Source organism: Pelophylax lessonae (assembly GCF_965119305.1).
Source record: "Pelophylax lessonae genome assembly, chromosome: 13".
NCBI lineage: Eukaryota > Metazoa > Chordata > Amphibia > Anura > Ranidae > Pelophylax > Pelophylax lessonae.
In genome coordinates this window covers 56,601,721-56,627,030 of record NC_138780.1, presented here as the reverse complement: position 1 = coordinate 56,627,030, position 25,310 = coordinate 56,601,721, and the positions used below count along the sequence as shown (strand labels likewise).

Here is a 25,310-nt window from a genome sequence, read left to right as displayed (position 1 = left end):
AACGGTGTCAAAGGCCTTTGCAAAGTCCAGATACACCACATCCACAGGCTTACCTTTATCTAGGTGGCAGCTCACTTCATCGTAGAAGGTTAATAGATTGGTTTGGCAAGAACAATTTTTCATTAGTCCATGCTGATTACTACTAATAATACTGTTTTCATTACTAAAGTCTTGTATGTGGTCCCTTAACAACCCCTCCAAAATCTTGCAGTTTTCTGATGTTGGGCTGACCGGCCTACAGTTACCCGGGATATATCTCGGTCCTTTTTTAAATATTGGTACCACGTTGGCTTTTTTCCAATCAGCTGGCACCATACTCATCTGTAGACTATCCTTAAAGATCAAGAATAATGGTCTGGCAAACACCTGGATGAGCTCTTTAAGAACCCTCGAGTGCAAGCCATCCGGTACCGGCGATTTATTTATGTTAAGTTTCTCTAGTTTAGTTCTAAGTCAATCTTCTGTTAGCCATGGCGGTACTGGGTAAGTGTAGCCCCCCGATTCTTTTGTGAAGACTGAAGAGAAGAATTTATTTAACACTTTCGCCTTTTCTCTGTCCTCTGTGGCCAGATTACCTTCATCGCCTTTTATGGGGCCAATGTGTTCTGGCCTCGCTTTCTTACTGTTTATATACTTAAAGAATTTCTTGGGGGTTCTTTTTACTCTCTTCCACTATATGTCTCTCGTGTTCTATTTTAGCCGCCTTGATTTTGTCTTTACATTTCTTATTACACTCTTTGTAATGCTTGAATGCTGCCAATGACCCCTCAGCCTTGTATTTTTTGAAGGCCTTTTCTTTAGTATTAATATGGAGTTTAGCCACCCAGGGTTTAATTTTGCTCTTTTACATTTATTTCCCTTTGGAATGCACTGGCCAATCCCTTTATTTAGTATGCTCTTGAAGCACTCCCATTTTTCCTCCATGTTCTTTGTTCCCAGGGTTCTATCCCATTTGATATTTTCTAGCAAAGAGCGCAGTTTTGGGAAATTGGCTCTTTTGAAATTCAGTGTCCTTATATTACCCTTGTGTTTCCTATTACTATAATTAATACTGAAACTAATTGACCTATGGTCACTGTTTCCTAAGTTGCCCCGCATTTCTATATCTGTGAGCAGGTCTGTATTGTTGGTAATCAGTAGGTCAGGTACTGCATCGTTTGTCGGTGCGTTCACCATCTGACCTATAAAATTGTCCTGGAAGACATTTAGGAACTGCCGAGCCTTGGCTGAATGCGCGGTTCCTTCTGCCCAGTCTATATCTGGAAAATGAAAGTCCCCTATTATAATGACATTTACCATCCTTGCTGCCAATCCTATCTGTAAAAGGAGGTCCCCCTCCCCCTCCTCCATCTGGTTGGGGGGCCTATAGCTTACGCCCAATATTACCTTCCCTATAGTGCCTTTCTTGCATTAGAGCTTCCCCCTTACATCGTTGCCCCCATTACATCAATGTAACCCTCTTACATTAGTGTGCTCCCCTTACTTCAGTGTGTCCCCCTTTACATCAATGTAACCCCCTACCTTAACCAGCATGGTTGTAGCAGCACAGGGGGAGCTCAGAGGCAGAAGTTAGGGAAGTTCTGTCCTCCTCCTGAAGCTAGGGGGTGGACCAAACAAGTGATATCACCAGATGTCCAAGCAACCAAGGACTGGGGGGGGGGGGTTGGGTAGCTGTGCAGAGTTTTAGAGCCCTAGGCAATGCAGTTGTAGTGAAACAGGGGGAATCTTTCAGCTGCAGCTGTCCTTGTCACTGTCAGCTGCAGCTCACAGATCAGTCCTGTGTGTGGGGGGTGTGTGAACATGTACAGTACTTTATGTACTTACAAAGCTCCGGTTCATTCTAGGGGATCTGCCATCTTTCAGGCACATTTCTCCGCCTGATTTTGCTTGCACAGGCTCCTGCAATCCCTCTGACATGTCGTGGTCCACGGGGACAGATCATGAATGTTGCTGCCAGCCTGCAGAGCAGAGAGAGGCATCTGGACAGGCATCCGAGTATGAGTTGCCGCTCCCTCACCTGCATCAGGCTCCATACTCCACCCTTCTGCCTCTCCAGAGCTCCTTGGGATTGATCGCAAGTGCTGTGTACCAGCACCAGAAGCTGATAAGTGAGAAGATCGCGCACATGTTCTCCTGCATGCTCTGTACCGGGCCCACTCTCCTACCGCTCCCAGTGTCTCTCTGAGCACTTGCCGACAGACAGGCCACTGCGCCTTCTCTCAGCTCTCTCCTCTTCCCTCCCATGGCTGGCAGGAGTAATGATGTTGCTCCCACTACTCCTGTCAGCCAATGCGCCCTCTCAATGTGGGGCACGGGGCACATGACCCCTCCCCAGTTTCGGCCCTGCCTATCACTAGACATCCAGCACTGCAACTCACTTACGTAGAAGCTGTACTGTCTGCCCCTTCTCTCCTCTTGTCCATTCCGAGAATAATTTGTATTTTGTTTATGTTTTACAAAATACAAGGCATTCTGTGAATGGGCAAGAGCAGGGGAGGGCAAACAACAGCGTGGGTTCTGTGAATGAGAGCCACAGATCTTCTGTCACAGAATCTTCCTCCAGTTTCCTACTCATACAGAGGTACAGGCTTACAGTTGCAGAGCTAGAGGAAATGTCAATGGACTACAAGTGCAGTGATCACTCCACTTGTGGTCTATTAAGAACTACAAGCCTTACTGCTGCAGTAGCAGATTAGACTTGCAGTACATTCAGTGGCGGCCGGCCGATAGGGGGCGCAGGGGCACCGCCCCCCCCCCCCTAAAAAAAGAGGAAGGAAAAAATATTTAAAAAAAAATTGGTAATTTTCAGCCCACTAGGGGCGCCGGATCACCGGAGTGGTATGGGGGGGGGGTGGGGTTTTCGACCCCGCGTGCGGCGCTGATTGGCAGCCTTCTGGGGGAGTGTCGGGGCGCAGAGCATTGCGACCCGACACTCCCCACTTTACTGGACTCCTGGCTGTGATTGGTCCAGACTCCAGCCTGGACCAATCACAGGAGGACATCCCCGGGACCTGGTGACATGACGCCTGGGGGCGGTGGACCGCCCCGGCGTCACGTGATCACCTTCCCGCCCACCTGAGAGAGGAGAGCCGCCACCGCCGCGCCCGACCGTGTGAGGAGTGCAGTGTGTGGTCGCCGTCGGGACTCGGTCGGAAGAACAGGAGAGAAGAAGCGCTGCAGCCGTCTGTCCGGTCCGTCCGTGTCAGTGCGTGACTCGAGGTAAGTTCGTGATGCCTCAGGGGGGGCCCACACGTCACTGACAGGCAGCTTTGAAGGGGGCACGCATGCACGCTAATCTCTGCATTGGGGCAGAGCTGGTCAAAACATTGGGGGCACGCACGCATGCTGATCTCTGCATTGGGGGGCCGAGCTGGTCAAAACATTGGGGGCACGCACGCTGATCTCTGCATTGGGGGGCCGAGCTGGTCAAAACATTGGGGGCACGCACGCTGATCTCTGCATTGGGGGGCCGAGCTGGTCAAAACATTGGGGGCACGCATTTGATATGTTCCTGACTATGTGTGGACCGCTGGGCGCTGACGGGGAGTTGCCACCGAGACTCCTGATTAATACACGCCTTACTTATAAGAATTACCAAGTGCCTTACTCTGACTCACTGGATATGTTGGTGCCTTGTGGACAAGTGGGTTATAGTCTCCCTTTATATACCCAGATATGGGGCTACGGGTAATCTCACATAATGTGAGGGGTTTTAATACCCCTCAAAAGAGACGTAAAGCATTCCGCTTTTATAAGCATTTAGGCGCAGATATTATTATGCTACAAGAGACTCATTTTGCTGCCCAAAACCACCCCAAATTTTTCGATAAGGCATATAAACAAGTCTATTTCACCACATATACATCAAAGACGAGGGGTGTTATGATCCTGGTACGTGGTCATCTGTTTTTTGATGTGCAAAAGATATATAGAGACCCGGATAGCAGGTTCATTATAGTACAAGGTACTATTCAGGGTAAATCAATTACAATTGCTAACCTTTATGCCCCGAATGTCTCACAGGGTTCTTTTTTTCAACATTTTTTCCAGATCCTGGAACGATATCCGTCTGCACATGTCCTGGTTGGAGGCGATTTCAATCTGGTGGCACATTCTATGCTTGACAAGAGCCGATCGGTGAGCACGGCCAACGCCTTTCCACGTACTTTACATAAGTCATTAACCAACTGTCAATTATTAGATACATGGAGGGCATTGAATGTGGGTGTGAGGGAATATACCCATTACTCGCACCCGCATGATAGTTATGCTAGGTTGGACTATATATTTAGTACACCAGTCTTGTTGGCAAATTCCACATCAGCGGATATTCATGTATGCCCATGGTCTGACCATCATGTAGTATCCTTTAACACGGATCATGTTGGCCTTCCGTATTCTGCGTCGAACTGGAGGATGAACGACTCTATCTTCTCTAATTTAGAGACATTCACCACAGTAACTGACCATCTGCGTGAGTACTTTGCCCTTAATGATAATGGTGAGGTGTCACCCCCTATGCTCTGGGCTGCCCATAAGGCAGTGATGAGGGGTAAGTTAATAGAGCTAGCTACTCAGGCCAAACGTAAACGACTGGCAGATATCCGCTCACTGACATCTGATCTGCATAAATTATATCATACGCATGGCCAAAATCACTCACCAGATGTACTACACCAAATTTCACAGAAGAGAGCTGCTCTAGATTCTATATTGTCTTCGGCCACAGAAAAATCTCTTAAGTGGGCAAAAGCTAGGTTCCTTCTGCACAGTAATACTGCCTCGGCCATGTTCACCAGGAAGCTCCACCAGTCTCTCCAACCGGCACATGTATATAAGGTAAGGGATGAGGGAGACAACTTGGTCTCACATCCTAAGGAAGTACTTGATGTATTCTCACGATTTTATAAGAAGTTGCTTTCTCCCCCAGAGATCAACAACCCAAATATATCTTACTCATGGTTAAACAGCCTGAAGTTACCTGTCCTAACTGAGGAGCAGCTTGATAGTTTGAATGCCCCATGTACAGAAGCAGAAGTTGCGACTGTGATCAAGTCCCTTAAAACTTCTAAAGCCCCAGGCCCTGATGGCTTTACGTCCACATATTATAAGAAATTTGTAGATTTTTTATCCCCTAAATTGGCACAGGTTTTTAATTTTATTCTACAAGGCAACTCTCTTCCCCCGGATATGCTGCATGCCAACATGACTTTAATTCCTAAACCCAATAAGGATCACTCTTTCCCCCAAAATTACAGACCGATCTCTGTCCTTAATAATGATCTCAAGATTTTTGGAAGACTGTTGGCAGCTCGCTTAGCCCCCATTATTTCATCTCTGATTGCTCCAGAACAGACTGGTTTTATTCCATCCAGACAAATAACGGATAATATCCGACTAGCCTCTAATATTATTCAGGATGCAGATCTATTCCACCGTAAGGCCTTGATATTGGGACTTGATATCAACAAGGCATTTGATAGTGTGCTTTGGCCATATTTAGACGTCATCCTGGCGAAATTTGGTTTTCGGGGGGCTTTTGTTCATGGCTTTAAGGCATTATACAGGGATCCCCAGACTAAAATAAAGCTGCCAGGCTGCTCCTCGGACCTTTTCACGCTGGGTAGGGGTACCAGGCAGGGGTGCCCCCTATCACCACTAATCTTTGCACTGGCCATGGAACCCCTGGCCAGAGCTATCTGTGAGGATGCAGCCATAAGGGGATATAAGAAGGGCCTAGAGGAACATAAGATTAGTTTGTACGCGGACGATGTACTGGTCTTCCTCCCGGACCCTCTGGGCTCCCTCCCTAGACTGGTACAGGTATTGGGGGAATTTGAGGGAATTTCAGGATTAAGCGTTAACCTCTCTAAGTGTTCAGCCCTATCAGTAAACATACCTCAAGAAATGATAGATACCGTAACTGCCAGATTTGGTTTCCCAGTCTCAAAACAATCCTTACAGTATCTTGGAGTGCGACTGGCTCCATCCCTATCAGCCATTTATAGCAATAACTACCCTCAAGCTTTCACTAAAGTGAGGCAGTGGTTGTCCCTCTGGCATTCTTTCCCGATCCCATTTATGGGCAGGATAGTAGCAGTTAAAATGTCTATATTACCTAAATTGCTATATCTCTTCCGTGCCCTGCCAATAGCGCTCCGGAGAGGGGACGTGGAGGACATACAAAGGGAAGTGAGCAGGTTCATATGGAAAGGTAAGAGGCCCAGGTGTGGGAAGCCCACAGTTTTTAGACCTCTCTCTCAGGGAGGGCTGGGGGTCCCTAGCCTGTGGCACTATTACCTAGCGGCTAGATTGGCCCAAACCGCACAATGGCATGCAGGTGCCCCACAGCCTCCTTGGCTGAGGTTCGAAAATGAATCTGTTCGCCCCTTCAACCTTCAGGGCCTGCTTTGGTCCTCCATGTCGCATCCTCGGGATGTCAAGCAGCTTAATAGCATAGTGTGGCATACCCTAAAACTTTGGTCTACCTGTCATGACAGGTACCAGCTGCGCTCCTCTAGACCTCCATTGATGTCCTTTATGGGTAATAAAAGTTTTACACCAGCATTCGCGTCTCCGGATGACTATAGCTGGTGGGTGCAACACTCCTTGGTCGCCCTCCACGCCCTGTTCCGAGACAACTCCTTCTATTCATTTGAAGGCCTTAGAAACAATTATCAAATCCCAGATTCTGAATCCCATAGATTCCTTCTAATTAGAGACTTTTATGGCTCCCAGGGCCCTTTGACGGGCAACCTTGAATCCTCTTTATTTGAACTTATCAGCCGTACCTCATCTAGAGATAGAGGAGTGGTCTCGAGATTATACTGTTACCTTAATGGACTTCACCTCCCGGACAAATCTCGGGCCATGCTGGCGTGGGAGGCTGATCTTGGGGTGGAATTTTCAGTTGAATCATGGTCCTCCATGCTACAAAATATGCATAAATGTACTAAATCCATGTCAGTAAAGGACACAGTAGTGAAGCTCCACACTAGGTGGTATTTTACTCCAGACAGGGTTCATAGATTTTACCAGGGAGTCTCCGACCGTTGCTTTCGAGGCTGTGGAGCCGCAGGCACCATATTTCACACCTTTTGGGAGTGCGGTAGATTGACGACTGTGTGGAATAGAGCATCAGAAGTAGTCTCTCAAATGTTGAACTCCAGAATATCCATTACCCCTCAGATGGGACTTTTGTTTGCTAAAATTCCTAGTGCCCCGGCACCAACTCAAAGATTGGCGCATACGCTATGTTGCTCGGTGCTATGGGCTGTGGCCCTTAACTGGCGGTCGGAGACGGTCCCTTGGACTCAGGTATTGTCAAGAATGGAGGCGATTAGAAGTATGGAGAGGGTTCACCACACCTTATATGACACTATGCATATATTCCATAAAAAAATGGGAGAACTGGTCCACGGTCTGATGTATTTCAGACCTTATAGGATTTCCTTAAATCAGCGCCCAGTGGTCTACGTGGGGGTCATACCCCCTACCAATGTTTTCTTTCTTTTTGATTCTATATGTCAGGAACATTTTGTTAATGTTATTTTTGTTCATTTTCTCTAAGTATGCATACATGGAAATCGGTATAGTTGGACTATGGAGGTGACTTTAGTTTGTCATTCTGTTTCCTATGTTCTCTACGAATGCATGTTTACATCACCGCTTATAAAGCATACTACACCGCCACTTTACATATCATTATATGTCATATGATATATTTTCTTCTCCCCTTTTATTACTATGTGATGTGTAAGACACTTGTTTGGAATAACATGTATTTGCACAGCTCAGATATGTCATACTTTGATTTTGTTGTTTGTTGACTTTTTTGTGTTTACAAAGCTCAATAAAACGTTTGTATTCAAAAAAAAACATTGGGGGCACGCACGCACGCTGATCTCTGCATTGGGGGCAATGACTTGGTCAAAACATTGGGGGCACACACGCACATCTCTGCATTGGGGGCAATGACCTGGTCAAAACATTGGGGGCATGCACGCACGCTGATCTCTGCATTGGGGGCAACGAGCTGGTTTAAAATATTGGGGGCACGCACGCACGCTGAACTCTGCATTGGGGGCAATGAGCTGGTCAAAATATTGGGGGCATGCACGCACGCTGAACTCTGCATTGGGGGCAATGAGCTGGTCAAAACATTAGGGGCACGCACGCACGCTAATCTCTGCATTGGGGGCAAGGAGCTGGTCAAAACATTGGGGGCACGCACGCACGCTGATCTCTGCATTGGGGGCAATAAGCTGGTCAAAATATTGGGGGCACACACGCACATCTCTGCATTGGGGGCAATGAGCTGATCAAAACATTGGGGGCACACACGCACGCTGATCTCTGCATTGGGGGCAATGAGCTGGTCACAACATTGGGGGCACGCACGCACGCTGATCTCTGCTTTGGGGGCATGCACGCACGCTGATCTCTGCATTGGGGGCAATGAGCTGGTCAAAACATTGGGGGTACGCACACACGCTGATCTCTGCATTGGGGCAATGAGCTGGTCACAACATTGGGGGCACGCATGCACGCTGATCTCTGCATTGGGGGCAATGAGCTGGTCACAACATTGGGGGCACGCACGCACGCTGATCTCTGCATTGGGGGCAATGAGCTGGTCAAAACATTGGGGGTACGCATGCATGCTGATCTCTGCATTGGGGGCACCATGTACGCTGGTCACTACGTTGAAAGGGGGTCTGTACTGTGGGGTTTGTGCTAGGGGGTCTGTACTGTGGGGTTTGTGCTAGGGGGCCTGTACTGCGGGGTTAGTGCTAGGGGGCCTGTACTGTGGGGTTTGTGCTAGGGGGCCTGTACTGTGGGGTTTGTGTGGGGTTTGTGCTTGAGGGGTTTGTGCTGGGGGGGTCTGTACTGTGGGGTTTGTGCCACTCTCAGTCAGTGTATCCCATAATAGGGTGGCTCTCACAGTATATTCCATAATAGGGCCCCTGCTCCCTATTATGGGATATACTAGTACTGATGGACCCCTAAATATGTGATATATTGGGAGAATTTGTTCACGCAAGCAAAATACAGGGGACAAAATGGGTGGAGTCTATAATGGATGGGGCTTCTGTGAAATGGGAGGGGTCAAAATGGAAGGGCGGAGTCTTGCGCCAACCCATCTTAAAACTTCACCAGCCACCACTGAGTACATTCATTCACAGAGCTCCGCCCAAACAGTTGCGCCGATTTCAAAAGTGACAGTGGCTGCAGGGGAGGACTCCTGCACACTGTCACTGGGGAGACGTTTGTCAACATGTTACACTCAGATGGCGCTTTTACACTGATCAGGTGCCGTTTTCCCACACCATAAGTGCAGCGCAGTGTACCCACGGAATTGGAGCAGGTTACCTGCGCTTTGCGATAGACTGCTATAAAATCAGGCAGTTGCGTTGCATTTCCTGAAAAGCACACAAAAGTTTCTGTGTATACAAAAAGGAGTGGAAAGCGCCGTCATCTAATTTTAATTAGTCTAAAAACAATTGAAGATAAATGAAAGGTGGCACTCACAATTGGTGCAATTGTAAAAACATATATCCTGTTGGAAACTATGCAGAGCTCGGCAGGGTCGCAGCTGGGTCTCTATGATCAGGCTGTTGGAGAAGCTGGGAGAGGACATCCATTTGGCTGGGGAGGTGCTGTGGATGGCAGCAGGTCACCCGCAAGATGGCGACAGTAGGAGACTGTGGAGATCAGCTGAGAGGATGTACCAAGGGGATGGAGGCCCGCTTGGAAGGCTGTGGTGACTCAGCTGATGGAGACTCCGAGAATGGTGACTGATCAGCCACGTGGCAGTGGTGGCAGGAGTCGGTAACAATCAGCTAGCTGGGTGAAGCACAGAGATTGTAGTCATGTCAGCAGGTGGGGATTGTAGAGCTGATGTCCAAGTGTAAAGCAGGGCTAGAGCCGGAGCAGTGAGGTGACTGTGCCGGAGTGTTCCAAGACTAGCAAGTTCCAAGAGGAGGCTGTGGGTGGCGTGGATATGTGGCTATGCATTTTGGGGCAACAAGGACTGCTCCTTTGTCAAACCATTAAAGACTGTGGAGATCCCCTGAGCTGATCTCCACAGTCACCTGCTGTCTGCATCTTGTGGGTGACCTGCCACCATCCACAGCCCCCTTCCAGCCAAACTGATGTCCTCTGCCAGTGGCTCCTACAGCCTGATCGTAGAGACCCAGCTGCAACCCTGACAAGCTTTGCATAGTTTCCACCAGGATACATGTCTTACAATTTCATTAAATGTGCATGCCACTTTTCATTTATCTCTGGCTTCAATTGTTTTTAGACCAATTGCACTTAGATGGTGGCGCTTTCCACTCCTCCTTGTATACACAGATCCTAAGGTTTCCAGTTACTTCTTGGGACAGCTGCAGCCTGAATCTTAGTGTTTTTATGTTACTGTCTCCCAACACATTGTTGTTGCTTTTTAATTTTTTTTTTTTTTTTTTTTACCCAATAAACAAGTCCATCCCCCCCACTCTTCTTTGCAGCATATTTTACTTGTTTTTTGCACAAAAATTTCAGAAATTTGGTGCGCTTTTAGAAAATATGTCTGTGACATGTAGCATGTTGAAAAGATGGTGTTAGCCTTTAAATAGTTCATAACCTGTATATTAAAAGAAAAAAAACATTTTGCAGAAGACGTTCTTTCAGCCAAAACAGTTGTTAAATATTAGTTACCCACAAATATTCTACCTCTGATTCTCCCACCAAGACCATAGTAGTCTTGACAGGCTCCCCTGGTTACCAGCACACATTTACTTGAAAAAGTCCCTGAATCCCTCCTTGTTCCCGCCGGCTCGTCACATGAATGAACATTTAAGGGGTGTTTGTTTTGTTGTTTATTGGTAATTTGGGATAAGAGAAGGGAATAGTGGGATACTCCTATTGAACTAGTCGCATTGTTTGAAGACTTCTATCTTCTCAACTCTGCTTGGAAATATGGAACCGGCAGGCTGTTAATCCACACTGCCACTAGTGTGGATGAAGTTAGGTCTCTTGTTCTCTTTGCTCTCTAACAAGATGACTTGATGGACAATAATCTATCCTCAGGATACTCTCTTTAGCATCCTCTTCCCGCTGACACCTGTCCACTGACTATACTAGGAACAGGGGTGGCCCCCCTCAGGTCAGGCCCCTTGACACAAGTTTCTGTACTCACTGTACTGCAGAGACAGATCCTCCAGTGTCTCCCCTCTCAGTCAGCGTCTCTGGACCTCTGGGTTTAGCTCCTCACTGCTACTCTTCAGGCCCTCAGAACGACCCCTCTGAGGCCGCATGGCACCTCGACGGAGGAGGAGGCAGCCGCCCCCTCCCTCTGGGACTCCGCTCCCAACGAAAGACCTTAAGCACATGTGCTCCTGGCTTTTATACAATATCCCAATATGCACTGAGGCGACTTACCCTCTGCCAATCATCAGGACTATATCAATAGCCCATGTGCCCATTCGTCAGGTTTCCTCCCACTGTTGAACATGCCTCCCTATTGGACCAGTGTGGAACGCTCTCTAGACAGAATGAGTTGCACTCTGAGCACATTGAGCAGACCTCACTAACAGATTCTACCCCTGATTCTCCCACCATAGACTCATACTGTTATAGGGTCATATGTTTCTACTGAATTCTCCATAAGCATGACCACAGCAATGCCAGAGCTAAGTGAGAGAACATAATTTTTCTGAGCTGTGCCACTACAAGGTTATTAAAAGGCCAGGAAACTGTTAAACCCCCATAATCTACTCAAGTAGTGGCTACCAACAATGAATGAGCTTACACTTCAATATCCTCATTTTACTGTATACATAAAAAAGTGAAAAATACTCACATCTGAAGGCAATTCTGCCATTTCTTCAACACATCTTAGCAATAATTGATCACAATCCTTTTCTGCTGCAATACCAGACTCATTAACACACTTGACAAGTTGCAAGATTTCCGAGTAATTCTGCCGATATACAAGCTGCTTACACACTTTGCTGTACACCACGGAGGCATCCAGCTGAAAGTCCTAGATTGTCAAAAAATAAAAGTTATAAAAAAAATTACTGGAGGAATCAATGTCCTATCATCAACTCTGCTTTTGGAAACCTTTGCATTGTGTTTACAAAACAATATAACATTTTAGAATGTATATCTTTTTAGGCAATTGCACAGCTCTTAATAGTTATTTATGATTTCCCACATCTGTGTCCTTGTTTATTTTATTAAAAGTTTTTAATGAGAAACACAACTAAATACATCATGGACAATTCCTTATACAGGGGAAGTGATCACACATTTCCAAATAACAGAGGTAAAGAACATATCAACTGTACAGTGTCGATCAAGAGACAGGAACAGAGGAAAATGGAGAAGGACATAACTTGGAGAGGGAAAAGGAGAAAGGGAAAACAACAGGGGTTAAAGTGATACTAAAGTCTAATTTTTTTTGTTTGTTTGTTTAAAAATACCAAGCATGTTATACTGACCTGCTCTGTGCAGTGGTTTTGCACAGAGTAGCACAGCTTCTCCTCGTTCTGGGTCCCTCTTCGGCGCTCCTGGCCCCTCCCTTCTGCTGAGTGCCCCAACAGCTAGCAGCTTGCTATGGGGGCACCCAAGCCGCAGCTTTGTGTGTCTATTCAGACACGAAGCCATGGTTCGGCCCATCCCCCTCTCTCTCCTAATTGGCTCACTGCCAATGGCATCTGCTGCTGTGTCTCAACCAATCAGGAGGGAGAGCCCCAGACAGCCGAGTCTCTCGTGCAACATCGTTGGATCGAGATGGGTTTAGGTAAGTATTATGGGGGCTGCTGCACGCAAAAGGTTTTTTTATCCTAATGCACTGAATGCATTAAGATAAAAAACATTCTGCCTTTAGAACCACTTTAACTTCTTGGATTACATTTGAAAATATGAATGTTTCAAGCAATAAAGTTGCAAAGTAACTATACCTAGTCAAAGTGTCTTTTGAGCTTTTTCATCTCTTCAAATGCCAAATTAGCTTAAAGTGGAAGTAAACTCCCATCTCTGACTTTTACCTAAAGGTAAGCCTATAATAAGACTTACCTATAGGTAGTGTAAAGATCTCCTAAATGTGCACCGTTTAGGAGATATTTACTGTACATGCAGCCAGTGACATCACTGGTGCATGCGCTCTGAAGTAATGGCTAACCGGGCCATTTCTTCAGCGCCCTGTGCCATAAAAGGAGGTTCCTGCGCACAAGCGACATCATCACGGCTTTGGCCAGTCACAGAGCCGGAGTCTGCAAACCCAGGAGCAGGATGGGTGAAGAGGGGAGCGCCTGCAACTCTGACATCTTGGCATGGGTGGGCTTAGTTTTAAGGAAAGTTTAACATAATGTGCTAGTATGTGATGCAGGGTACAAAAAAAATGCCAAGCGGTTTACAACCTTTTTAAAAGGAATAAATCAATAAGAAACCACAGCGTTGGGTACCTGAGTCCATCGGGATCACATTACGGCAATTTTTTTCAAGCCTCAAGCTTCACACACATTGGTTTAAATATCATATTTTTTTTCTGAATAGGTTACATCATCTTTTGCAATGCTTTCCAGTTTAAAACAATCAGCTTTTATTGGCGGTTCACACTACTGCGATGACAGACATCGCATGTGATTCAGAGTGCACTGCTCCTAAAATCACACGCGATGTCTGTGCGGTGCGAATTCAGCCATACAGATTGTATGTTTGAATTCGCATCTGAATCGCATTGACCAAGCACAGGACCCTTTTTTTGGTCCGCAGCAGAATCAGATCGCATGGTGGTTCACACCAGTGCGATCTGATTAATGTGCCAACTGTCAGTTCGCACTGTGATATGCGAGCTGATCTGGGGGTGTCGTTAACTTTGAATTTACACCCCCAGCGATTCGCATATGGCAGTGTGAACTGCCTGTGCTGCGAATGTGATGCGGGAACACGCAGTAGATTCGCAGAGTTCCCGCATCGCAATAGTGTGAACCGGCACTTAAGCACAGTAAAATAGGATACATGTAGCACTGTCCCAGCAGGAACTGCTGAGTATTGTCTTGACAGGCTCCCCTGGTTACCAGCACACATTTACTTGAAATAGTCCCTGAAACCCTCTTTGTTCCCGCCGACTCGTCACATGAATGAATAATTTAGGTGTGTTGTTTGTTTTGTATATTGGTAATTTGGGATAGGAAAAGGGAATAGTGGGATACTCCTATTGAACTAGTCGCATTGTTTGAAGACTTCTATCTTCTCAACTCTGCTTGGAAATATGGAACCGCCAGGCTGTTAATCCACACTGCCACTAGTGTGGATGAAGTTAGGTCTCTTGTTCTCTTTGCTCTCTAACAAGATGACTTGATGGACAATCTATCTTCAAGATACTCTCTTTAGCATCCTCTTCCCGCTGACATCCGTCCACTGAATATACTATGACCAGGGGTGGCTCCCCTCAGGTCAGGTCCCTTAAAACAAGTTTCTGTACTCACTGTACTGCAGAGACAGATCCTCCAGTGTCTCCCCTCTCAGTCAGCTTCTCTGGACCTCTGGGTTCAGCTCCTCACTGCTACTCTTCAGGCCCTCAGGACGACCCCCCGAGGCCACATGGCACCTCTACAGAGGAGGCAGCCACCCCTTCCCTCTGGGACATCGCTCCCCAACGAAAGACCTGGAGCACATGTGCTCCTGGCTTTTATACAATATCCCAACATGCACTGAGGCCACACCCTCTGCCAATCATCAGGACTATATCAAAAGCCCATGCACCCATTCGTCAGGTTTCCTCCCACTATCTAACATGCCTCCCTATTGGACCAGTGTGGAACACTCTCTAGACAGAATGAGTTGCACTCTGAGCATACTGAGCAGACCTCACTAACAGATCCTGCTTTCTGGTAGGTAGAGAACAATATAGGTTTACCTGCAGTTCTTCTGGTAAGCAGACAAGAGCACAAACTATATTTTCTCTCTAGCACCTACCTGGGAGAGTGCTACATACACAGCAAACACTTGCAGGCAGTCAATTTCTACATTACAAAATATTCATAGCAAAAAAAGGGGGCTAGAGGCATTGAGTAAAAAAAGGTTTTCTGCAATGAACTGGGTTAACATGTGGGCATGCCTAGATGGCATGCATAAAAATCGCTACATCTAGTTGACATTTGTGTCAACTGGAAGAATATAGTTTACACATTTTAAATAGAAACCAGACCAGGTGGAAGCCTTGCAAATCTGAGAAACTGAAGCCTGATGCTCAAAAACCCATGAAGTACTAACAGATCTGGTAGTATGCACCTTAACAGGGAAGAGAGGAACCCTATTACTTAAACCATAGGTTTGAATAATGACTTTAATTCACCTAGCAATGCGGGCGCGAGAGCCAGAGAACCCTGTGGGAATCCTTGGGTAGTAGAAAGAGGGGATCAAATTGCCTAAAAGAGGCTTTGAGGTAGATATCTCATAGCTGTCATGTCAAGACAGAAGAGAGAAACCGCAATGTGATAAAAACAGAACCCTGTTCTGCACCAGGTGGACTTTACTGGCATAGATGTGAGACTATATTTTATATCAGCTGCTATTACATAAGATTGTCTAGATTTGTAAAAATGTTTTTTTTTTTTGTTTTTGCGGTTTCTCCCCAAATTTGTTTTGTTTAACAATGCTTATGGATAGACTTTGGTTGTCGGGTCATGGGCGGGGCACATGTTCCATGGGTGCTGGTGTGTACCACACTGTTCTCTACTGCTGCCCTGTGGAGGTTTATCCCTCCCATCTGCTTTTGCATAGCTCCCTTTCCTTGTGGTGTCATATCTGGTGAGCAGGAAGAGGTATCCTCCTCTGTTTTGACAGGGAGGCTTGAGATCCGCTGCATCCAGCGCCATTTTGCTGCGACGTCAGAACCCATAAGTGCCGGGTATAAAGTGCGGCCTCGGACAGGTATGAGTTGATGAATCATAAATACTGCTCCATATATACCTGTATTGCCGCTATATACATTGCAACATAATTAAAGTCAGCAACTCACTCCTTTTTTGTTCCTTTTTTATTTATGTATTTGTAAAAACAGCTTATATTGACATTTAAACAATGAGGCCTCATTAGATGGATTATCCTATAGTCCTTGTGTTCACCCAGGAGGCAAATGATGATGACCTAGTATGTCTTATCACTGTTGGGTTAATTGGGTTTGTTTTCTCGCTCTACATTAAAAATTAAACATGTGCATGCATATTTATGTGTGTGTTGTTTTATACATACCTAATTGATGGTTGTTATGTTCAGCAGAATGTAAGTTCCTCCCAATTTTGGTCCTGAAGAAGCTACGCAATACAGCGAAACGAGTTGACCTACAGAGGTGACCTCTACAGGTTTCCAATTGGTACTATCCATGCAAAATAGGCACCATGCAAAATAGGATATCCAGGTGAGATGATTTCCTAGCCCTTATGAGGGTAGGAATGACAAAATCGGATAAGCCTCTGTGTCCCAGAACCTGGGCTTCAACAGCCAAGATAATAAATACAGCAACTGAGGAGCAGGATTAAATACAGCAACTGGGAAGCAGGATGGTGGACCAGTCCTTGGACCAGGAGGCCTGAACGATCCAGGGTTGCCCATGGAGAGCCTGCCAGGAGTCTGAGTATGTCTGAATGCCATATTCTCCTGGGCTCCCGATCTTGGTGCTGTGTAGCAGACGAGGGAGAAACTGGAGGGACAGAAAGGCATAGATCTGATGGAAGGATAGGAAATGAGTTCCGCACTAAGGATATTCTAAGGATGTGCAAATGTGAAATAGGCTGCAGCCTACCCTGGACTACAACCAAAAGAGGCTGTAGGAAATGGTAAATGTAAGTATGGGTGGTGGCGCTGCCTGTATACAAGGTGATATGTAAATAAATAAATGGATAAAAATAAGTGCACTAAAAATGTGATACAAATGTAATGTACAATGGCTCAATAAGATCAATTAATAAACACAATAAAAATGGAAAATACACATATCATATATAGTATAATAAATAGACCAGTGATAAAGTGCACATAAAGTGACCAAGTGAATATAAATATATAAATATACACAAGTGGTTATTAAATAAATAAATAAATATAAATATCAGGATAAAGTGGCAATGAAAAAGAGTGCTGGAAATGTTGAACTGTAAATAAGAAGCGGCTGGGGATATAAATAAAATGTGACCACCAATAGTGCGATAAGGTGCGCTAAAATAAATTAGCAAATATATTGTGATGTCTAGTAAGGATAAAGTCCAAATAGTAATAATGAGTCCAATGATATATGGATGAAGGAAAAGAAAATGTTCCAGAACTTGATGTGTGCCCACGCAGATGATAACTTTTACAAAGACCCGTGGTGGGTGACTGGCGAGGTGTAGGGTGACCCCTAAGGAAGAAAAACCTACTAACCAGATATACCCACCCCACACAGCGGTATAGAGCAGGTATAAAGATGTAATTGGCGCTCCTTCTCAATATCTCCTGGTTCCCTTCTATAGTGGGGAGAGGATGTATTTCAGGGCGTCCCTGGGGGTCCGGGGTATTCCAACCAGAAAGGCAGGCTCCTAGGTCCTCTCCTATCGGGGAATTGGTTTGTCCGATGGTCCGTGGGTGGGTCCCAGCTCCTCTGGGATGTTTTGGGGTAGGAGGGTCGTGTAGGGCAAAGAGAACTCGATAGTGTGATACCGTTTCATCTATTTTATTAGGATAAGTAATGCAGTAAATAGGTACTCACACTCTAAACAGTGTAGCGAGCGTCCTGGAACGCAATGCGTTCCACCAGAATACCGGAACCGGAAGTGATGTGCCGGCGCTGTACGCGTTTCGTCAGACGTCTTCTGCAGCTGCGAGTTCTCTTTGCCCTACACGACCCTCCTACCCCAAAACATCCCCGAGGAGCTGGGACCCACCCACGGACCATTGGACAGACCAATTCCCCGATAGGAGAGGACCTAGGAGCCTGCCTTTCTGGTTGGAATACCCCGGACCCCCAGGGACGCCCTGAAATACATCCCCTCCCCACTATAGAAGGGAACCAGGAGATATTGAGAAGGAGCGCCAATTACATCTTTATACCCGCTCTATACCCCTGTGTGGGGTGGGTATATCTGGTTAGTAGGTTTTTCTTCCTTAGGGGTCACCCTACACCTCGCCAGTCACCCACCACGGGGTCTTTGTAAAAGTTATCATCTGCGTGGGCACACCAAGTTCTGGAACATTTTCTTTTCCTTCATCTATATATCATTGGACTCATTATTACTATTTGGACTTTATCCTTACTAGACATCACAATATATTTGCTAATTTATTTTAGCGCACCTTATCACACTATTGGTGGTCACATTTTATTTATATCACCAGCCACTTCTTATTTACAGTGCAACATTTCCAGCACTCTTTTTCACTGCCACTTTATCTGGATATTTATATTTATTTAATAACCACTTGTGTATATTTATATTCACTTGGTCACTTTATGTGCACTTTATCACTGGTCTATTTATTATACTATATATGATATGCGCATTTTCCATTTTTATTGTGTTTATTAATTGATCTTATTGATCCATTGTACATTACATTTGTATCACATTTTTAGTGCACTTATTTTTATCCATTTATTTATTTACATATCATCACCTTGTATACAGGCAGCGCCACCACCCATACTATAATAGATCTGATGGAACTGATTCCACAGAATCACAAGGGAATCCTCTATAAAGGCCCAAGGGTTGTTAAATCTGGACGCCAGAAGAGAGACACCTGCTAAAAATGGCTTGAAACACCTCCAGATGGAAAGCCCATTTTTCCCAATGTAGATACTGCTAACTAAGAAAATCCATCCACGGACGAAGAGGGTTCTCCCTTGAAACGCGTTAGCCAGCACGGATGCTGTCAGGTCTTCCCACATCATCATCGATTGAAATTGGCCAGGAGGCGATCATATTTGTTTTTTATAACATGCTTACCTATGTCTTGTGTTTGTGAGCATAACACTTGTCCCTTTTTATTTTTCAATAACATTTTACAATGGTAATGCGCTAGGCCTCCTTTAGGGCATTACCCTAAAGGAGGCTAACATCAGGCCTAAAACCCTCATGCAGGGACAAACTGAGGGCTGGCCCTGGAACTCTAGTGCTTGGGCATGAGAAAGGAGAAAGAGAGGTTTGTCCCTGGGCATGAGGATCCTGGACAGGGTCGTATCTAATGCAATGGCAGGGATAGGGAGGATGGAACCTTTAGCAAGAGATCATCCAGGTGACCCAAGATGTTTATCCCCTGGGAGCGGAGAAAAGCACCTTAGTGTTGACCTGGGGGGCAGTGGAAAGGCCAAAAAGAAGGTCAACAAATTACCAATTTAAAAACCCACTGCAAAAGGCAGATAGCATTAATTAGAAGGAAAGCCCAGAATGTGCAAGTTAGCATCCTGGATGTCTACTGAAACCAGAAAATCCCCCAGATGAAGGTAGGCAATGAGCAACCTGGTTGATTCTATAGGGAACTTTCGAACCTGTGGGAACTAGTTGAGAGTTTCTATATCCAGAATGAGCCAAACTCTTGCACTTCACTTGGGAAATGTGAATAGGTTCAGGTAGAATCTTTTAATGGATTCTTTGCTTGGGACTGGGGCAATAACCCACTGCAAAAGGAGCTGCTGAACAGCAACAAGATCTGCCCATCTTTGCAGAGTGGCAACTTTGAGGGCATAAAGCAGGGAGTAGGCAGAGTCCAAAACTCCAGTAGCCCTTAGAAATAATCTTCTGTACGCAGGCATCTGAAATTTCTTGGGACAAGAAGGCTGACATATGCCCCCTACTCTGACAAGTGGGGCACACCTTCACTGGGAAGAGGTTTTGGAGCTAGGCTGGCTTGGATTGGATTTACCCACTTGACGACTGCCCACCGCAGATTTACTGCTGGGCAAACCGACGTAGTACTATGTCACTCGCACTCAGGAGGCTAGAGGGGCCAGTGTGTGTGTCAGGTGGTTCCAACATCACAGAGGCTATGTGATCCTGCTATAAAGGATCGTATGTCTCTGTGATCATCTCACAAGCCCAACCCCCCCCCCCACGGTTAGAATCACTCCCCTAGGCTTCCATTTAACCTCTTGATCACCAATAGTATTAACCCCTTCCCTGCCAATGGCATTATTACAGTAACAGTGCATTTTTTAGCACTGATTACTGTAGTAATGTCACTGGTACCCCCAAAAGTGTCAAAAATGTCATTAAGGGGTTTGATCTGTCCTCCCCAATGTCGCAGTCCCCCAAAAAATAGCAGATCGCCGCCATTACTAGTAAAAAAAAAAGAAAACAATAAAAATTACATAAATCTTTCCCGTAGTTAGTAGACGCAATAACTTTTGCGCAAACCAATCAAAATCCGCTTATTGCGATTTTTTTTAACCAAAAATATGTAGCAGAAAACAAATTGGCCTAAAATGTTAAAAATTTTTGATTTTTTACATTTTCTTGGGGAATGTTATATAGCAGAATGTGAAAAATATTGTTTTTTTTTTCAAAATTGTCGCTCTTTTTATATTTATAGCGCAAAAAATAAAAATCGCACCGGTGATCAAATACCACCAAAAGAAAGTACTATTTGTGGGAAAAAAAGGACATTGATTATATTTGGGTACAGCGTCGCACGACAGCGCAATTGACAGCTAAACTAACGCAGTGCCGAATCACAAAATAGGGCCTGGTCATTAAGCAGGGAAATCTTCCGGTCTTAAAGTGGTTAAATGTGTTCCAATGAAGATTTTTCCAGACTTTTTAGAGCTAGAGGCCTGAGAGGGACAAAGTGAAATTTCACTAACCTTGGGGGTGGAAAGTAGACATGCAGAAATGTGGTGCTTCTTAATATGGAGGAAGAGAGTACTACTGCCCCCATTGATCCTTTAATGGAGTGACCGAATAGGTGTTCTCCTTCAAAAGGCAGATGCTCTAGGTGTTTATTTCATGGAGTTCAACTGACCAGCATTTGAGCCAAAAAATCCTCTGTGAATGGACAGAGAGAAGGTTCATCCTGGAGATCTGGCAGAGTGTATCCCCGAAGGAGTCCATGATGTAGCATAAGGCTACTGTCAAGGTCTTACCTTGCCTTCCTGTTGGCAGCCATCTTGGACATGTGCAGACTGCTGTCTTTTATAAACTGTTTGCATCATCACTTGCCTGCTGCCTGGGCATCGCTCAGTGATGATGTTGCACACCTGACTATAGATCATCTGTTGGCTTGCAGTCCTTTGCCTTTCTGTTTGTGCTCCAAGGTGCCTCACTGATAGCAGTCTTCTGTTCTCAGTGTACCTCCGTGCATGACCTGGCTTGGCTGACAACTTTCCTGGCTCTCGATTCCGCATCGGCAGATGACCTGCCTCTGGACTCGACCCCGGCTTTGATGACTACCCGCTCTGGACTTGCATAGTTACATAGTAGTTGAGGTTGAATAAAGACAACAGTCCATCCAGTTCAACCTGTGGTGTGTGTGTGTATGTGTGTGTATGTCAGTGACGTATTCATTTCCCATAACCCTGAATGTTGTGATCTTTGAGATGCACGTCCAAGAGTTTTTTAAAAGTAGCCATACTCCCCGCAGTTACCACCAATTGTGGAAGAGAGTTCCACATTCTTACTGCCCATACAGTGAAAAACCCCTTACACAGCTTAAGGTTAAGCCGCCTCTCCTCTAATCTTATTGTTTGGCCACGTGTCCTATTACACTCCTTGAGACTAAACAGTTTTTTTCCTACAGTGGGGATCCAAAGTTTGGGCACCCCAGGTAAAAATTTGTATTAATGTGCATAAAGCCAAGGAAAGATGGAAAAATCTCCAAAGGCATCAAATTACAGATTAGACATTCTTATAATATGTCAACAAAATTTAGATTTTATTTCCATCATTTACACTTTCAAAATAGCAGAAAACAAAAAAATGGTGTCTGCAAACGTTTGGGCACCCTGCAGAGTTAATATCTTGTACTGCCCCCTTTGGCAAGTATCACAGCTTGTAAACACTGTTTGTAGCCAGCCAAGAGTCTTTCAATTCTGGTTTGAGGTATCTTTGCCCATTCTTCCTTACAAAAGTCTTCCAGGAGATTGTGAAGGCTATGGCAAAACCTTCAGTTTACGCCTCTTGATGTAATCCCCCATGTATTTCGAGGTGTGTTTAGAATCATTATCCATTTGTAGAAGCTATCTTCTCTTTAACTTCAGCTTTTTCACAGATGGCATTAAGTTACCATCCAAAATTTTTCTGAAATTTTATTGAATCCATTTTTCCTTCTACTCGTGAGAGGTTCCCTGTGCCACTGGCTGCAATACAACCCCAATGCATGATTGATCCATCCCCATGCTTAACAGTTGGACAGAGGTTATTTTCATTAAATTCTGTGCCCCTTCTTCTCCAAACGTACCTTTGCTCATTCCGGCCAAAAAGTTCAATTTTAACCTCATCGGTCCACAGAACTTGTTTCCAAAATGCATCAGGCTTGTCTATATGTCCATTTGCAAAGTTCAAACGCTGATTTTTGTGGTGAGGACGTAGAAGAGGTTTTCTTCTGATGACTCTTCCATGAAGACCATATTTGTACAAGTATCTCTTTATAGTGGAATAGTGTACCACAACTCCAGTGTCTGCCAGATCTTTCTGGAGGGATCGTGCAGTCAAAAGTGGCTTTTGAATTGTTTTTCTCACAATCCTGCGAGCTGCTCTGTCTGATATTTTTCTTGGTCTTCCAGATCTTGTTTTAACTTCCACTGTTCCTGATGACTGCCATTCCTAAATTACATTCCGAACAGAGGATATTGACATCTGAAAACACTTTGTTATCTTCTTATAGCCTTCTCCAGCTTTGTGAGCGTCAACTATTTTCAGTCTCAGTTTTCTAGACAACTGCTTAGAAGATCCCATGGTGCTGATTGTTGGGGCAAGGTCAGATGAGTCTGGGCATTTAAAAACTTTGAGATTGACATCACCTAGTCTTCCCAGATGATGATTGAGAACAATCCATGACACTGGCAGGTCTCAGCCTTGCAAAGGGGGCAGTGCATGCTATAAATTCTGCAGGGTTCCCAAACTTTTGTTTTCTGTAATTTTGAAAGTGTCAATGATGGAATTAAAATCTAACTTTTGTTGACATAGTATAAGAATGTATAATCTGTAATTTGATGCCTTTTGGAGATTTTTCCATCTTTCCTTGGCTTCTTTATGCACATTAATACAAGTTTTTAACCTGGGGTGCCCAAACTTTCAATCCCCACTGTATACTGGGATCACCATTGAGGTATTTGTAAATCACTATCATGTCCCTTCTTAATATAAAAGTAAAATTCATCACAGAAAATCAACATAAATTCTATAGAACTTCAGTAGCGCAAGGATGGTGTAACCCTCCTATCATAAAGTGCATAAAGTACTAAAATAGCATATAAATAAAACTTGATAAAATAAAAGTCTGTAAAAATACAGCGCAAAAAAGTCCTTCGCAAGTCTTTTGTTATAAATCACAGTGTGAAGAGGGTCTTGTCGGTGCTGATATAAGGATCACCACAAGATGTCACCACCACCAGTGCTGGGGTAATATGGCCAAAATGCACACTCACCAGAGAAACATGCCTAACCACTCTCATGGAATAGGCTGAAAACACATGGATAAATCCAAACTGCTTCCTCCCGGTATTACTGGCCGCTGCATACCTCCTCCTCTCACATATAATATATGGGTGATAAGACGAAAAGCACCTCCATAGCGTGATACCGTTTTGACATACATTTATTTGCACAAAACAATACACATCATACTCACTTGTTAAAATGTCATATAAAGCAAAACATGGACTGGTTCAGGATCTAATAGCGCTGAGTATTTTCGCTTATATGCTCCTGTCCCCTCGTGCTCACATGCAGAAGCGAGCGCTTACACAGGTCGCGTTCTCATATGTAAACAACGCTCAAACCACATATGTGAGTTATCGCTGCAAACGTTAGAGCGAGAGCCTATCTACAGCAAAGTAGCTGTGTGTTAACAGGCGGGTTGTCTGTGATGGAGATCTAGTTTGAAAATCATTTTCTACAAAGTTACACAGCTAAACAAGAACGTACAATAATAGTCTTGCTGACACTGTTGATTTCCAAGGTTATCAGTTTAAAATTACGGAAAAGGTCTTGTGTGAGAATTATTGCTCTCGCTCTAACGTTTGCAGCGATACCTCACATATGTGGTTTGAACGTTGTTTACATATGAGAACAGGACCTATGTAAGCGCTCGCTTCTGCATGTGAGCACGAGGGGACAGGAGTATATAAGCGAAAATACTCAGCGCTATTAGATCCTGAACCAGTCCATGTTTTGCTTTATATGACCTTTTAACAAGTGAGTGTGATGTGTATTGTTTTGTGCAAACAAATTTATGTCAAAACGGTATCACGCTATGGAGGTGCTTTTTGTCTTATCCATATATTATAGAGAGGAGGAGGTTTGCAGCGGCCAGTAATACCGGGAGGAAGCAGTTTGGATTTATCCATGCATTTTCAGCCTATTCCATGAGAGTGGTTAGGCATGTTTCTCTGGTGAGTGTGCATTTTGGCCATATTACCCCAGCACTGGTGGTGGTGACATTTTGCGGTGATCCTTATATCACCACTGACAAGACCCTCTTCACACTGTGATTTATAACAAAAGACTTGCGAAGGACTTTTTTGCACTGTATTTTTACAGACTTTTATTTTATCAAATTTTATGCTATTTATATGCTATTTTAGTACTTTATGCACTTTATGATAGGAGGGTTACACCATCCTTGCGCTACTGAAGTTCTATAGAATTTTTGTTGATTTTCTGTGATGAATTTTACTTGTATATGATTTTTATTTGAAGTAGCAGCACTATTTATATCTATTTTTTAACATCCTGTCAGCGCAGAGGATCACATTAGCCCATTGAGGGGTTTTGTTTGTGTTATTTTATATTTATGTCCCTTCTTAGGCATCTCTTCTCCAGTGAGAATTAAGCGCTTGCTATCGCTCCTCATAATTAAGGCCCTCCAATCCCCTAATTAGTTTAGTTGCCCTTCTTTGGACTCTTTCCAGTTCCAGCACATCCCTTCTGAGGATTGGCGACCAGAACTGGACAGAATACTCCAGATGTGGCCAGACCAGGGTTTTAAAAAGTGGCAGGATTATAGCTTTATCTCTGGAATATATCCCCTTCCTTATGCATCCTAATATTCTGCCGGCTTTGGCAGCTGCAGCTTGACATTGCATGCTATTGCTTAGTCTATATTCCACTAGAACCCCCAAGATC

The 25,310-nt window shown here is 44.8% G+C and overlaps 1 protein-coding gene across 1 annotated transcript in view; it reads right to left on the bottom strand.

Moving 5' to 3' along the window:
• ZFYVE26 (zinc finger FYVE-type containing 26) overlaps positions 1-25,310 on the bottom strand; it is a 1,347,068-nt gene that overhangs the window by 71,372 nt on the left and 1,250,386 nt on the right. The window contains exon 37 of the mRNA XM_082275187.1: positions 11,846-12,028. Within this exon, the coding sequence (XP_082131313.1) occupies positions 11,846-12,028 (183 nt within the window). The remainder of the gene's footprint in view (positions 1-11,845; positions 12,029-25,310) is intronic.